The sequence below is a fragment of the Lithobates pipiens genome, unplaced genomic scaffold (genome assembly GCF_037356315.1).
Source record: "Lithobates pipiens isolate NorthernLeopardFrog02 unplaced genomic scaffold, aLitPip1_a1.2 Scaffold_18, whole genome shotgun sequence".
In the NCBI taxonomy this organism is placed as follows: Eukaryota; Metazoa; Chordata; class Amphibia; order Anura; family Ranidae; genus Lithobates; species Lithobates pipiens.
Genome location: NW_027507758.1, coordinates 139680194 through 139696742, shown reverse-complemented (window position 1 = coordinate 139696742; position 16549 = coordinate 139680194). Strand labels below are relative to the sequence as shown.

General features: G+C 44.6%; 1 protein-coding gene across 2 annotated transcripts in view; it reads right to left on the bottom strand.

Moving 5' to 3' along the window:
* Window positions 1-16549, bottom strand: part of ABHD12 (abhydrolase domain containing 12, lysophospholipase) — a 223156-nt gene that overhangs the window by 113836 nt on the left and 92771 nt on the right. For both annotated transcript variants that reach the window (XM_077486185.1, XM_077486184.1), the window contains exon 2: window positions 10360-10484. In XM_077486185.1, coding sequence (XP_077342311.1) covers window positions 10360-10484 — 125 coding nt within the window. The remainder of the gene's footprint in view (window positions 1-10359; window positions 10485-16549) is intronic.

The window sequence follows — 16549 nt, the reverse complement described above, 5'->3', positions numbered from 1 at the left end:
ACTTTGATCCTATTTCAGCCCATTGAATATCACTGAAGTCAGATCAAAGTCAGATCGCCGCCTTAACTGATCCGACTTTGGCATGCGACTTGTGCTCTGCGGCTCTTGAAGGGGAACTCTACACCAAATTTAAAAAAAATAAACAAACCGCATGGGTTCCCCCCCAAGAGCATACCAGGTCCTTCAGTCTATACCAGACCCTTATAGGAGCACACAGCCCGGCAGGTCAGGAAAGGGGGTGGGGATGAGCGAGCTTTGGGGCATGTCCCCATGTTGATGAGGACAAGGGTCTGTGGGCGGGGGGGCTTTCTCGGAATCTGGAAGCCCCCTTTAACAAGGGTGGCCCCCACGTCACGGCCCCCCACCCTATGTGGATAAATACACTGCCCTACCCATTTACCTGAAAAAAAAAAAGTGTCAAAAATAAAACATATTACACACATTTTTAAAGTAATTTATTAAGGCAGTTTTGTTGTCTCTTCCAACTTCTTCTCTGGCTCTTCTAGTGACATAGTCTGCCTTCTCCGCTGATGTCTTCTGCCTCTGCTGGTTCTTCTCCCCTCTCCGGTGATGTCTTCTGCCTCTGCTGGTTCTTCTCCCCTCTCCGGGTCTTCTTGGCTCTCCGCCGATGTCTTCTAGCCCTCGGCGGTTCTTCTCCAACATAAGTAATGGCACACAGCGTACCCAGCATGAGCAGGAGCGAGCGTCAAGTCAACATCGGAAGAAGAACAGAGGGAGAACACAGCAGAGAAGACCCAGCAAGAGAGTGAGAAGATAGGGAAGAAGACCCAGCAGAGACAGAAGACGGTGGACAGAGAGAGAAGAATCGGAGAGGGAAGAAGAACCAGCAGAAGGAGAAGCCATCAGTGGAGGAGGCAGAATGTGTAATGCGTTTTATTTTTGACACTGTATGTACCCCATACTCATTCACATAGGGTAGGGGGGGGTCGGGATCTGGGGCCCCCTTGTTAAAGGGAGCTTTCAGATTCTGATAAGCTCCCCATCCGCAGGCCCTGACAACCAAAGGCCAGGGTTGTTGAAAAGAGTCCCTTGGCCTCATTAACATGGGGACAAGGTGCTTTGGGGTGGGGGGGGCAGGGTCCCTCCCACCCCAAAGCACCCACCCCATGTTGAGGGCATTTGGCCTGGTATGGTTCGGGGGGGGGGGGGCGCTCGCCTGTCCCCACCCCCTTTCCTGTGCAGTTCCCCCTAAAGATTCATATCAAACACAGTGCCTGGTATTGTTGGAGATCACAGTCGGATCCCTGTTCATTGAAGTCGGACGCATTTCGGACTTTAAGTCACAGGGCAAAGTCGAATCCAAAGTGATACAACTGTCGTGTTGGACCAGTGTGAACCTGGCCTAATAGGAGTAAACTAGAATGAATTGAAATACTATGTGGAAATTAATATATGATTTTACATCTTGACCATAGATATGCTTTAATAGAAGGAAATAAAATAGAGGCACATTTTCTGGCTTAAAACTGTAATTTGACTAAATTAGTTTTAGAGGTCAATAAAAAAAAGGTGAGACAATGCCAGAACTTTCCTAGGTGTGGTTTTAGGTCTGTTTTACTACAATCACCACACCCTTTAGTTCTGCTGTGTGCTAGAACCTCATAACCGTCATATCCAAAAGATTATGGTGAGAGAAATGCAGAAGATAAAAGTTCTGATCCTGTGGCACACAGTGAACTGCTTATCAGACATGGTCAGTGCAACGCAGGATGCAGAAGATAAAGCAGGAAATTAAACATTTCAAATGAAATGTTACTAGTGTATGGCCAGCTTGAGGAACATGCAACCTGACAAAAAAAAAAAAAAAAAGGAAAAAAGCAAGATACTGAGGGACCAAATATATTATTTCATGTTCTGCAATATGTGTCGCAACAAAACGTGCACTGTTAAAGTTGTTCTAAAGTCAGAAGGTTTTTTTTTATCTTAATGCATTCTATGCAGTAAAACGGAGTGCCTGTAAAAAAAATAAAAAATCAAAAAATCAAATACTGTAGCTACTAACTTTTAATATAAGGATACTCCAGGGATCCCGCGGTGTTGGCACCCTAAGCCGATTTGTCCATCGGGTTTGGGTGCAGGCACTGGCATTGCAAGTAAAGGAAACGGCAGTGAAGCCCTCAGGCATGTGCGAGTCGTGCTGTACTTTCTGAAAGGTCCCGTGGTCTTCTGGGACACACAGAAGGCAGCGGGGGGGGGGGGGGGGTGTCAGACATGACGTAGATCAACATGCAGCGATCTTACCAGAAGGTACGAGTGGGTACCTGTCAAAACCCTCCTCCGCCCCCAAAAACTGTTTGCTGTGGGGGGACTTGGCAGGAGGAAGGGGCCACGAGCGCCCGCGAGGGACCAGAAAAAAAGGAGGATCTGGGCTGCTCTGTGCGAAACCTCTGCACAAAGCAGGCAAGTAGAACATTGTTATTTTTTTTAAACTTTAGTATCACTTTAGTCCTCTCTTTTCCACTCGGTCCTGATATCAGCTGTGACCACAATGACAGTTGGCCCAAAGCCATGGGGGCACCTCACTTGTTACGCAGGGAAGAGAAGTATTACAAGTAAATTGCTACAATCCAGAAATGTACAGAATGTACAGGTACAGCAGTATGTGCAACCACCAGGAATTTGAGAAACCCGTAGGGACATTTACTATGGTGGCATCACTAGAACAGAATATATAGATATTTGTGTGTATATCACTGGCCATAAGTCTGTCCTGGCAGGTTTCCCCATACAGACATGGCAAAATCAAATAAAGATGATGTATCTTAATTGTAGCAAAATGGCAAATTTACTGATGTGTCCCTAATCTTACTGTAGAAATAAGAGTTTTTCAGGTTCTATACTATCCTGGGCAAAGTTCTAACCCAAAGAAAAGAATGGGTTTCCTTCCACACAGACACATTGGCCCTAGTATGTGTATGTATGAATGTGAGTTAGGGACCTCAGATTGTAAGCTCCTTAGGGGCTGATGTGAATGTACAATATACTGTATTTATCGGCGTATAACATGCACATTTTCCCCCTGAAAATAGGGGGAAAATCATGGGTGTGCGTTATACGCCGTCAGCGTACCTCGGAGGGGGACAAGTGCCACCGGAATTCACTGAGCCGTCATCTCCTTTCCACTCTGCTCTCATGTGACACACACACAGAGTCCTGCCTCCGCCACCGGCATTGGACCAGTGTTTTGTCTAGCACAGGAGCTGGTGCAATGCCGATGGCTGAGGCGCGACTGTGTATGTGACTGCCGACAGAGCCGAGTAAACAGGAGATGACGGCTCGGTGATTTCCTATGAGAGATGGTGAGCTGCATTGATGGGGGAGATGGGCGCAGATCAGGCTGCAATGAAGCTTCAGATGGGCACAGATTAGGCTGCAATGAAGCTGCAGATGGGCACAAATTAGGCTGCACTGATGCTGCAGATGGGCACTGCATTTATGCTCAATGACCATTATTTTGCTTCAAAGTGGTTTATTTAAAAGTTTTTTTCCCTTGAAACTGCCCTCTTAAATTGGGGTGCATATTATACGCCTGTGCGTGTTATACGCTGATAAATACGGTACTTAAAACGCTGTTTACATTGACAGTGCTGTATAATTACCTAAAAATCGTGCTCAATGACATTGTGTCTGCCACTGAGATGGCCGGATCTCTTTGAAAAGGTTGCCTGACCACCATGGAAGCTTGTTAAGCAGTAGGGAGCCCGAGGGATAATCTCTTCTAAAGCTTCCTTTCCTCCAGGAGAGCAAAGCAGGACACAGAAAATATAACAAGCCGTATGTATGTCCTTGTTCTTCAGACACAGCTTTCAATACACAGATTTTCAGCATGCGTGTATTTAAACACAGAAGATGACTACCTATGCTAAATATGTCAAAATTTACTGACCATATAATTGGAGTACATATCCTACCAAGCTCAGTGGAATTCATGCTACGCCCCACCTTTATTCCCTACTGCATTGTCGCTGCTGCAGAATGCTGCACGTGGAGAAGAATTGTATGAATCAGCACTCTTACAAACATGACCCAGAATGTATGCATTAAGCTTCCAGCTTTAAATTTGCTATGGCAAAGGTTTAGGTCGAAAGCCAGCAGTGTATTTTTTACAAAGTAGAGAGAGGAGGAGAAAGGAGGGGGCAAGAGGACAGGTATTCCAGCTTAAAACCAGAGGCATTTATTGTAAATATGTATAATTTACATTGTAAGGTAAAACTCAGCTGCTGATATGCCTCATTCCCATTGGATGGCACCCTGTATAGCCACAAGGGAACAGTATAGATAAAGCAAGTTATTTATAATGTATATAAAGATATTCAAGCAGCCGCACAAGCAGGACACGCTATAGATGTATTTGGTCTCATTTTATTTTTATTTTTAATCAAAGAGGTATTTATTTAGATGTTACCAGGTACAGAGATGTCAAAAGACAAGATGAGATAACTTTTTCCATATCATGACATCAATGAACATATCCGTAAACAACTCACAATTCAGGCAAATCCGGTACATTAGCAGGTTACAATTTCAGCTTACATGGGTAAACATCACCCCTCTTAAACCTTCCCCAGCCACTTATCGGGTATTAAGATACTCTCTGACTACATTCACCCCATGGGACACTGCAGCAGCCTCATCAGGACTAGCTCCCTAGGTGCCAGCCCAGGTACATTAAGCCATGGACACCAAAGTTTTTCAAATTTGTTGAGTCAACCCTTGTGTTTGTGTATATATGTATATTATAGATCTCTCTAAAAGGAGTTCCCCATGAGTCACCCACATTTTAACCGAAGGGGGAGTCGTGAACTTTCAGTCAGCAGAATAATCTTCCTCGGCTGAAATAGTGCCCTAGAGAAAGCCACTTTGGTCTCTTTCTCGGGTATCACCTCTTCAAGGATTCCAAGTAGACAATGAATAGGGTTTAAGGGGAATGTAGTACTCTATTAAGAGCGGCAAGGACTTCACTACAATAGCGATGTAACTTAGGGCATCACCACAGATGAATAAGGTCCACGGATGTTCATCTGCATCTACTACACAACGTGTCGAGAAGTCTTCCCATTTTGTGAAGTTTCACTGGGGTATAAAGCACTCTGAGTAAGATAGATATACAGTTGTGACACCTTCTGTGAGACATTGAGGGAGCATATAGCTTCTTTCCAATGATCCCCTGTTAAGGTTCCTACATCCTCCTCCAACTACGATATTGCTCTGGTGGGGTAGGCACTCAAATATTCCATTAAGAGCATGTGATAGCACTGGATTATAAAGCCTTTCACTTCGGTCGCAGACTGCAGTAAATTAAATATTGGGGTGAAAGAGTTGGATCTTGGTTAGTTCAGCATAGGTATGCTTTCCCCAGAGCGGACTATATGCTGTGTAGCCTGTCACACTCTGCAGTTGCTTCGATTTATTCCAGACTTTCTGAAGTAATGCATAGGTAGGCTTTTGTTTGTTGGATTGCTATAATCCCTGGGCCTCCAACCCCTCCAAGTGGAGTCTGCATCGGTCCCAACAAGCAAGAGATGGCCAGAAGAACCCACAGGGTTAGGGGGCATGGAGCCTACGAGATGTTGGAGATAAGCGGCGATATAATAAATCCAAGGATTTGGGAGGGCAAGGCCTCCGCCATTCTTAGAACATTGCAACTGCTCCAACCTAATTCTGAGATTATTCCAGATATTAATTTTATAATTAAACCGGACAAGCAGGGGGTGCACATTAAGACATCAGTATTCTGTGACAACAGGGGAGACTTGTATACCCAGATATCTAAAAGAGGGCACTAAAGGGATGGAACAGTGAATATACGCTGCCTATCTTAATGCTGACTTGGTCCAAATAATAGTGAGGCCCAAGAACCACCCAAACTCCAAGATTATGGACATGACCCTGGTCAATGATGAGGATATGTCTCCTAGGAATAGCAACATATCATCGGTGTATAGCAAGATCTTCTCATGCAATTCACCATACTGAAACCTGGTGATATGTGAGCTATTGCGTAATAGGATAGCCAGGGTCTCAATTGCCAAGGCAAAGAAGAGCAGGGGTAACAGGGACATCCCTGCCTAGTTCCCCTGCCCAATGCAAAAGCTGGTGACTGTCTATCAGATACTCTAATCGCTGCATGGGGTGAACTGTATAAGAGGCGAACCCATGAAATGAAACGATCACCGAATCCAAACTTGAACAGTATTGCCCAGAGGTATGGCCAGCTGATGATGTCAAACGCTGTATTTGTATCGAAGAAAAGGAGTGTTCTCTGTCCCATATTGCCTGCCTGTGTCTGCATATTCAGGAACAACCGACTAAGATTGGTGGCTGTGGACTTTTGAGGCAAGAACCCTGCTTGATCGGAATGTATAATGGACAGGATAAATTTGTTCACCCTCAGTGCCAAGACCTTGGCCAAGATCTCCACATCACATTGCAGCAGAGAAGTGTGCCTGTAAGAGCTAGGGTCCAGGGGATCCTTTCCCGGTTTCAGCAGAAATACAACATTTGTCCTAGACATTGAAACAGGCAGGGAGCCCACCTTGATAGAGGCGTTGAAAACCTCCAGCAAACTGGGCAGGATCATCTCCCCATATGTGGTGTAAACCTCCATGGAAATATCATCGTCCACAGGAGTTTTGCATGTGGGGAAGGAACAGGCAGAGGTAGGTCAGCTAGCGACTCAGAGGAGTAGTTATCTCGGGCGCTATATAGGTCAGAGTAAAATGATGATAATTCTATGACAATTTGATCCGGGTCACTAACTACCCATTCAGTAGAGGAGCGTTTGGCTCCAATAACTAAGGAGGACTGCTGTGCCCTAGCAATTTTTGCCAAAAGGAAGCCTATCTTCTTCCCTCTTCATAAAACGCCATTTTCACCAAGAAACGTTTCTGTTCCATGGTGGTGGTTCTCAGGTGGTCTAAAGAATCCTGGGCCGACATCAACGCCTCCCTCGTGCAATCAGATGGATCCAACATGTATGCCAACTCCAACTGTTGAACCTGGCCTTCCACCTGCTCAAGAAGGATTGAGGAGTTATGTTTGACCCCAGTAATCTCGGGTTAATGCCTTAAAAGTTTCCCATCTCAGAAGGACATCGTCACACTGTGCAAAAAAAAACAAAATCTGTCAATTTGCTGGTTAATGAGATCATGGGAGGAAAACAGAAGGCATCCATGGAGCCCTGCACATAACGGACGGGGACCTGGTGTTCAGCCATATTGTTAGGAGGGAGTGGTCTGATACCCCCTGCTGTAAGTACTCCACATTAGAAGTGTGATATATTGGGTATATGCGTCATGCCCAGAGAGAGGTCTATGTGGGAGAGCGATCCATGCGTCAAGCAGGAGAACTGTTTGGTATTGGGGTTTTGAAGACGCCAGATGTCTAGCCTGTCCACCTCCCCAAAAGGAGACTAAGGGTAGTGCCCCTCCCCTGAGATGCAGTGGAGATTGGAAGGTGCCTATATAATTGGGGATCTAGATAACAATTAAAATCCCCCATAATCAAAACAGGCAAGTTAGGTTTGTCGGCCAGATACGACAGTACTATTTGCAAGATTTCCCTGAAGAATGGAGGAGGGATATAAACATAAGCCAGAACTAGCATTAAGGTATACAATTTACAGTGTAGAAAAACAAAGCGACCTAAGGAGCCCACCACTGAGTCCAGTTCCTGGTATACCAGGACTTTGTGCAGCAATACACTCACCCCACGAGAGTAAACGGAATAAGTGGAGTGGTACGTCTTACCAACCCAGGGGTAGTGTAAACGACTGGTAGTGTCTCATGTCAGGTGTGTCTCATGGAGGCCTATAATAGCTGGGTGAAACTTTTGGATGCAGGAGGAGATCATAGGGAAGTCCATGACCCACTGAAACGCACTAACGTTCCAGGAGACCAAAGGGGTGGCTGCTACATTCGCCATTTTAAGAGGTTAGTAGAGAGGTGGCCCGAGTGAGCCGGGCCATGGTGGACCAGCCCCATCAGGGATAGGTGGCAAATGGAAGGTGGAATAGAACAACACTGCAGAAAAAAAATTAGTCAAATGAGGCGTTATGCATACCTGGTAGTAACCAACTTGTATGATTGATTGCGCAATGGCGCACAAAACATATCCATATAAAAAGGACACAAGGGTAGTAACGGAGCCATAGTTATTATAGCCAGAAGAGTGACCAAGCCCATTTGTGGCCAGGAGAAATTCAGGTAGGAGAATAGTCATGTTCCAACCACGCACAGAAACAAAGGCCATCTTAACTGTGGCTGTAGATAGTTCACATAGCGCTGTCAGAGAGTGCACACACACATTAGCTGATCTCAGACCACTCACAAAATAGGAGTAACAAGTAGATTGCTTTTCACTGGGTATAGAAAGGAGGTACTGTCCCTCACGGAGAAAGACGATGCCTTGGATCTGGCATAAAAGTACCGTACAAATCTGAGGAGGTGTTGAGGATCAATCTCTGTCATCATTGGGTCGTCTGCATCGGAGATCTTGTTCATGCCGATCAAGCCAAGAGGCCGCATCCGGGAACAGTTTCAAAGAAGTAAGCTTGGCCTCCCACTGTGACCCTTAGTCTGGCTGGGTAGAGCACAGCATATTTTAGTTGAAGGCGCCGCAGCCTCTTTCACATCGGTGAATTTAGATCTTCTGCGTTCGACTTCTGCAGAGAAGTCAGGGAAGAAGGAGGCGCCGGTTCCATTGTATTGGACCGTACCTTTCTCATAGGCTAGGCGCAGGATAATTTCACGATCCTTGTAATTAAACAAGCGGGCAAGCATGGAGCACGGTGGACTACCCAGGAGGGAGGGGGTGAGGAGGTGCGCGGTGAGCCCGCTCCACTGCAAAGAGAGGAGTGAAGGGCTTCTTGCCAAATATGCTTTGTAGCCATTGCTCCACAAATTCAGTGGGGTCATGACCCTCAACCTTCTTGATCCGAACGGGGCAATTTTCAATGTCGTCAGCTCTATTGTTAGCCTGTATAACTTGTTGGGTATCCGTTTGGCACCTCTGGCTGGGGGGGGGGGGGGGGGTAACTGATCCTCCAGGTCACTGACCCGGACTTCCACTGCTGTTGTTCTCTCTTTACTCTTTTGGAGGTCTTGGTAGGAGAGTGACACGGTTTCTTTAAACCCCCCCAAATTGCTCTTTAGGATCAACCACCGAGGCTGTGCATTTATGGATTGCATGCAGTGTGTCACTCAGATTAGGATGTGAAATTTCATCGGTGGGCATACCAAAGATATCTGGGGTTGGTATAGGTGAAGTATTCAAGGGCACAGTGTCATCCAGGGCACCAGGCTCCTCCTGGTCAGCAAGTTCAGGATCACACAAGGGAGCTGATGCATCAGGGAGCAGGCTGTACTCGACAGTTTCTGTGTGTAGAACAACATGTCCCTGGGCTGCTCCCTCCCCTGGTGCTTGGTGGTTTTATTGAACTTACCTCCATTATCCTTCTTTTTGTCCACGCCTCGTGGGGCGTGCTGTGGCTAGCACCATTTTGAATCTCCAGGGCCGTCGCGATTGTGGCTTCTTTTCCCCCCTGGGGGTTATCATCAGCTCTGGGCAAGGTGGTGACAGGGCCGGGTGTGCCTGGGAGTCGGCAGCCAGCAGTGGGGGTCGGTACAGATCAGGCGAGATGGTGAGGGAAGGATTGAACAAGGATGGACTGCGGGATCTCGGATTAGCATCCTCTCACATACCGATGCAGGCTACGTCCCCTCCTACTACAGTTTGACTGTATGAATATGTATACACAAATTAATATAAAGCCCAACTGAAGATTAAGGAAAGCAACATCATATACTGCAGTCTGTAAAAAAGCTACAGTCCTTCTCTGCAGCCTTTTGCTTGGATTTGAATTTTGGAATGTTGCTGGGGAGCCATTTCACCACTAATCAAAGTAAAGCCAGCCATATATGGATCACAATTTGGCCTGTTTAGCAAGGACAGTCTGAATTTTGATCCATGTATGGGCAGGCTGATTGTACCCAAGTTGATCCATCAGATTTCTCTACATAAGTTACTGCCAGCAGTTATAATCACTAGCAGTAACCATTGCATTCTGCTAGCCAGGAAGGCTCCCCACTGGCAGAATAGCACAGTGGGAGGCATTCCTCCATCAACGCTGACTGTGCTGAAGGGGGAATAGAGTAATTTTCCATCCTTCCATTATAACATCTAAGGCCTGTGTAAGGAACTTACATTTTAGCTCATAGCAGACTGTGGAATGTATAACGTAGTTTCTAGTGTTCAATAGGTCCTTAATGTGCACATTTTAGTATACTGAAGCTACTATAATAACTCATGCCAGCAATGAATCACAAAAAAAGAACTTACCTAAATTTAAAAAGACCAGCTGAGTTTGTATTGCAGGACATATCTTTACAAGGAATGGAATGGCTATATAGAAGCCAACTAGTGCAATAAGAAACATTCGAAACCGGGACCACAAGCCATAGCGCCTTAAAAGAAAGGTAAAAAAAAACAGCATGATTAAAATGAACTACTAATTGTTCACAATCAGAAGCTAAAGTTGCTTTCTACTTATTTTTTAACTTTAACTGGGTGGAATTTATGGTGTTTTTTTTTATTTTTTATAAATCTAGTTTAATGTGTAGAATTTAATTTAATATAATATACCCACTATGGGACTTACACTATGTCACAGTAAACATTCAGCCAGCATGCTGACTGCACTGTCTCCCGTACATTCAATTCACTTGAGGGAGAACCGCTGAATCAGTATGTGAAATATTATCAACACTGCAAATATAAACACTGCAAGCAAGTTAATGCGATAAAACAAATAATTTTTTTTAAATCAGCAAACTTTACAATATCAGAAAAGGACTACTGCGTGAAAATAAAGGATAGTTTAAATTTTAAAAGCAAGCAACAATGAATTTACCAAACATTTATAGAAATTAGCATAAAATCCATTCTAATAACATTTTCTGTGTAACGAATTACATCCTGCTGTATAGGATTTACGGCATATAAACTAGAACAAAAGGAAACTAGTACCAACATGGAGCTGTAGCCCAAAGCAACCAGATTCCCTGATACATTTAAAATATTAAACCTGACTTGATGCTGTGGGCAAGTGTCATGTTTTTGCTCCAGTGTATCAGACTTCTTCATTGGCTGTCAAATCCTTCAGTGGGATTACTGGACAGGAAGTCAGCTTTTTGTATCAAAATACTCTCTTCCATGACCAAAGTTCAGACATGTTCACTGGTAATACAAGTCTGAATTTATTTATATTTAAACATGTAATTCATACAAACCCACTATTTCTAGTGATTTTATAAAAGACAGACTGCTGTCATGCTTCCTCGTGTCATAAGAACGATAGTTATTTTATGTTTTTTTTTTTGTGTTTTTGTTTTTAGGCATCTATTCTATAAATTCCCACCTACTATGTGAAGGTGACACAATATGCTGACAGTGCTTCACAATGACTGTGGATGTGACACCAGCCATTACAAATACATGATGGTGTGATATCACTTGTCACCTCAGAAGTAGGCCATACCAACCACATGACACTTGTAAAGAATATTAGCCTAGGCAGAAATGCCATCATAGTTATAAATCACATTAATCTAGAATACCTCTACCACGAGACTGTAAGATCCATAGCAACACTGACTGATCTGAACAGTTTCCTTATTTGTATAGAGAAACTATACAAACAAGAGTAAGGATAATATTTGTACAGAGGAAGTTATATTGCATGGGTATACTAGTGAGCTAGATTTTGTAAACTTGTAAGTCCTCAGTGAAATGATCTGCCTCAGGTGAGAAACAGCGATAAAACAAATCCTCCTACTGTCTATCTGCAGTCTTCTCTACATCCGTTTAAAGTGCTGAATTAAGATGGTCTTAGCCCTTGTACACACAGTCGGACATTCCGACCACAAAATCCGTTGGATTTTTTCCGATGGATTTTGTCCGAAACTGGTGTTGCATACACACGGTCGGACAAAGTTGTTGGAAAATCCGATAGTTTATAACGGGATGACGTTCGTTCGTTCGTTGCGGCTAGTAGCCAATAGCTTTGGGTTCATAATTTGATCTGAGCATGCGTGGCACTTTGTCCGATCGGAATTCTCTACAAACCACAAAGTCCGATCGGATCATGTGGTCTGAAAATTTTATATCCAGCTCTCAAACTCTGTTGGTCGGACATTCTGACGGAAAAAGTCAGATGTATCCTACACACAGTCGGATTATCCGACAACACGGTCCGATCAGACATTTTCCTGTCAGAATGTCCGACCGTGTGTACGAGGGCTGAGATTTCAGAAAAAAGGGGGCCGAGAGCTAAAAGTGGTTGTAAACCCTTACAAACCACTTTGACCTACAGGTAAGCCTAGATTAAGGCTTACCTGTAGGTCCAAGAAATATCTCCTAAACCTATACGGTTTAGGAGATATTTGCCCGAAAACAGGCACCGCTGTCTACGGCGCATGCGCCGTAGACAGCAGCGCGCAGGCGCACTGAGCGCGGCATTTCCAACAACGGAGCTGCCGCGCATGTCGGCTCCCGTGCGCATGCGCGGGAGGGACGTCATCGCGGCTCCGCTGAATGACAGCGGCGGAGCTGCGAGACCCCACCGAAAAGATGGATGCGCCAGACTACAGGGGACAGCGGTGACATCGCTGGCTCCTGTGTCAGGTAAGTGACACATAATGAGCTACTATGCGATGCATAGTAGTCCATTATGCTTTGCCTTTGCAGGGAATGAAAGAGGAAGTAAACCCATCAGGGTTTACTTCCTCTTTAAGTTACACTCTGCAAAGCTCAGTGAGGAGAGCTCTGAGAGCTGATTGAAGGGAAGAGACACACCCCCTCAACACAGCACACAGGGACAGAGCTGAGGCTGTCAATCAGCTGGCAATCCCTCCCCCGTCACCTTTTTTTTCATGGTGTCAGGCAAAATTGTCAGAAATGATTCACGTTGATAGCAGAGGAACAAAGCAGCAGGCAAATATTACACTTAGTGCTCTGGATTGAGTACATAATATAGGGAGATATGCTTTGTTCATATTTCAATTCTGAGGTTTACAACCACTTTAATTTGTCCACAAGGATAGTTTAGAAAATGCAGATGTACTTTTCCATATCCCCTTACACATTAAAAAATGTTATTTCTGATCATTTGGCTAAACTACTTGATGACCAGCCATCGCAGATATACTGCAGCAGGGCGGCTCTACTCCGCGAATCGCCGTACCAGTACACCGCTTCGTTCAATAGCAAAAGCAGGCGTGCGAGTGGCTGGAAGCCGGGAGGTCCGCCAGCCACCCGAGATTGCTCCACAGAGAGGCAGAACGGGGATCTGTCAGTGTAAACAAAGCAGATCCCTGTTCTGTCAGGGGAGTACAGTGTGATCATCTGTTCCTAGTAATCAGGACAGCGATCTCTCTCTAACAATAAGAGAAATCTCTGTTGTGGGATTTTTTAAGGCATTTAAAAGTTTTTTTTTTGAAAAAAATCATTTATTGTACAAATAGAAAAAAATTCCATAGAAATTTCAAACATATGACATGTGACTATTAAAAAATTTTATATTGAAAAAAAGATAAAGTGATACTTTAATCCAATGCGTTTCAATGGGTAATGGTTATTAAAATCTTCATCAGGGATATTGTATTACCATTTTTCAATACAAAATTGGTCAAGTAGCAGGTGCATTCTCCATGATATCAGCAAGGAAGGTCCAAAAAACAAAACAAAAAAAAAAAAAAACACATCTTGAACCCTTATGTTCTACAGGAAGGCCGAATATAGTAAATCCCAAAATTTGGCACTTAAAGGCATATAATCCAGGTGCTTCTGCAAATGGGACCAAATTCGGGTCCACTGACTGAAGTGGTTAAAGCAGATCTAAAATTACAAAGACTTACTAAAGCCTCATGCACACACAGTTCTCCTGAACATCTTTCTCCTTCTAAGAGAAAAGCAGCGTTAAAAACACACCTAAAGTCGCATTTTTAGAATGCGTTTAGACGTGTTCAGGCGCAAGCGTTTGGGCGTTTATTCATTTTATTGGCCAAAATAGTAATTTATTTTGACGATTGAAATCAATGAACGCTCAAGTGCTAAACGCACCTAGTGTTTAAGCGAGTTTACACACGTTTAGGCAAGTCAGACTTTTTAGTGCCCAAGTACTCCTCTCCCAAATGTGATTTTGGTGCATTCAGATCTCTACTCCTAAATGCTCCTGCCTCTAAACGCCTATGTGTACAAGGCCACATAGGGGTTGATTTACTAAAGGAAAATATACTGTGCACTTGTGCCAGAGCTTAGTAAACGAGGTAAAACTTTGCTTTGCAAATACTTGCCACCTGCCCACCGCCACATGACGGAGGGAAGGTGCAGCTCTCATTCTGGGTGGACGACATATGACGGAGCAAATGAACAGGGGCATGCAGCGTGGCAATCGCGGTCGCGCCCGTGTTGCTAGGATATGGCGCAACCGCGATCTCTGTAAAGAGCCGCTGACGCGGCTCTTTAACCATGGGATCGGCTGTGTCCAATCACATGTAAACAAGGAAGTGCCAGTAATCGATGCTCCTCAGCTCATACTGACAGAGTGTGTGGGGAAGAGAGCCTATCAGCAGCATCTCCTCGCAGGGGAAAGTGAGACATGTAATCAGGGCACTGATGATCAGTGCCCCGATTACATTAGAGTGCCAGAAGTGCCAGCAACCAGTGCCCACCAGTTTCAGCAATCAGTTCCCATTAGTGATGCCAGTCAGTGCTGGCTTTCAGTGTCGCCTATTAGTGCTGCCCATCAATGCCCATCAGTAAAGCCCATCAATGACCATCGGTTCCGCCCATCAGTAAAGCCCATCAATGCCCGTCAGTGCCACCTATCAGTGGCCCTCATCAGTGCCCACCAATGCTCAGTGCCACCTATCAGTGCCCATAATTGCAGAATATTAGTGCCCATAAGTGCCACCTCATCAGGGACCAGCAGTGCCGCCTCTTCAGCGCACATCAGTGAAGTTGAAGAATTACTTATTTACAAAATTTACTGACAAAAACTAAGAAAAACTTTTTACTTGTAAAAAATAAAAATCCCAGCAGTGAGTAAATGCCACCAAAAGAAAGCTCTATTTGTGTGAAGAAAATTATAAAAAAAAAAAAAAAAAAAAAAAAAAAACAAACACAGTCACAGTGTATCATGACTGCGCAATTGTCAAAGTCTGACAGCCTTGAAAGCTGAAAAATGGCCTGGGCAGGAAGGGGGTGAAAGTGCCCAGTAGGTAAGTGGTTAATCACATGCAAGGAAAAAAAACAAACAAAACACAGCAACGGATTGATACTGTAGAAACAAGAAGAGCTTCCCCTCATTTCAGAACTTCCCTTGAATTCTAGAGCAAATGAACTTGAACCGCACAGTATATTTGCCTTTAGTAAATCAACCTCAGGGGTAACACAGAGGGGGCTATTTACGAAAGGCAAAATCATTTTGGACTACAATGCAAAGTGCACTTGAAATTGCACTGAAAGTGCACTTGGAAGTAATGTCGCTGTAGATCCGAGGGGGACATACATGGAAAATAAAAAACAGCATTTTAGCTTGCATATGATTGGATGATAAAATCAGCAGAGCTTCCACTCATTTCAGATCTTCTCCTCAGATTTATAGCGACTGCACTTCAAAAAAAATAAAAAAAAATAAAAAAAAATCGCAATAAGCGATTATTGATTGGTTTGCGCAAAATTTATAGCGTTTACAAAATAGGGCATAGTTTTATGGCAGTTTTATTAATAATTTTTTTTTTTTTTACTAGTAATGGCGGCGATCAGCGATTTTTATTGTGACTGACATTATGGTGGACACATCGGACATTTTTGACACATTTTTGAGACCATTGTCATTTATACTGCAATCAGTGCTATACAAATGCACTGATTCCTGTGTAAATGACACTGGCAGTGAAGGGGTTAACCAGGGGGTGGCAGTGTAGGGGTTAAGTGTGTCCTAGGAGCATGTTACTAACTGTGGGGGGCTGGACTGTGCTGTGTGTTAGTGAACACTGATCTCTGCTCCAATCACATGAAGCAGAGATCAGTGTCACTTGTTGCTAGGCAGAACGGGGAGATGCTGTTTACATCGGCATCTCCCCGTTCAGCCTCCCTGTGAGACGATCGCGGGTATCCCAGTGGCGATCCAGTCCCCGGGACCAGACTCACGGGGGTCCCAACAGGCACGCACGCACGCCGCCGGCGGCGCGCGCGTGAAGGCAGGGAGGCAAATACAAATGGACGTACCTGTACGCCAGTTTGCCTGCCGACGTACATCACCGTGCGCTGGTCGGGAAGTGGTTAAGGCTTAGGTCTAGTTTAAAAAACAACTGAATAAATATCCCTTGCAGATGGGCTGTATCCGCACTGCATGGGTTTATTGCTCATTTTGTCTAGGGAAGAAGAGAAAAGCAGTTTTGCTCCATCCCACGGAGCACAGCACTCCCCCACAATCTGGTGGTGAACTGTCACTCGGTGTCCTCAT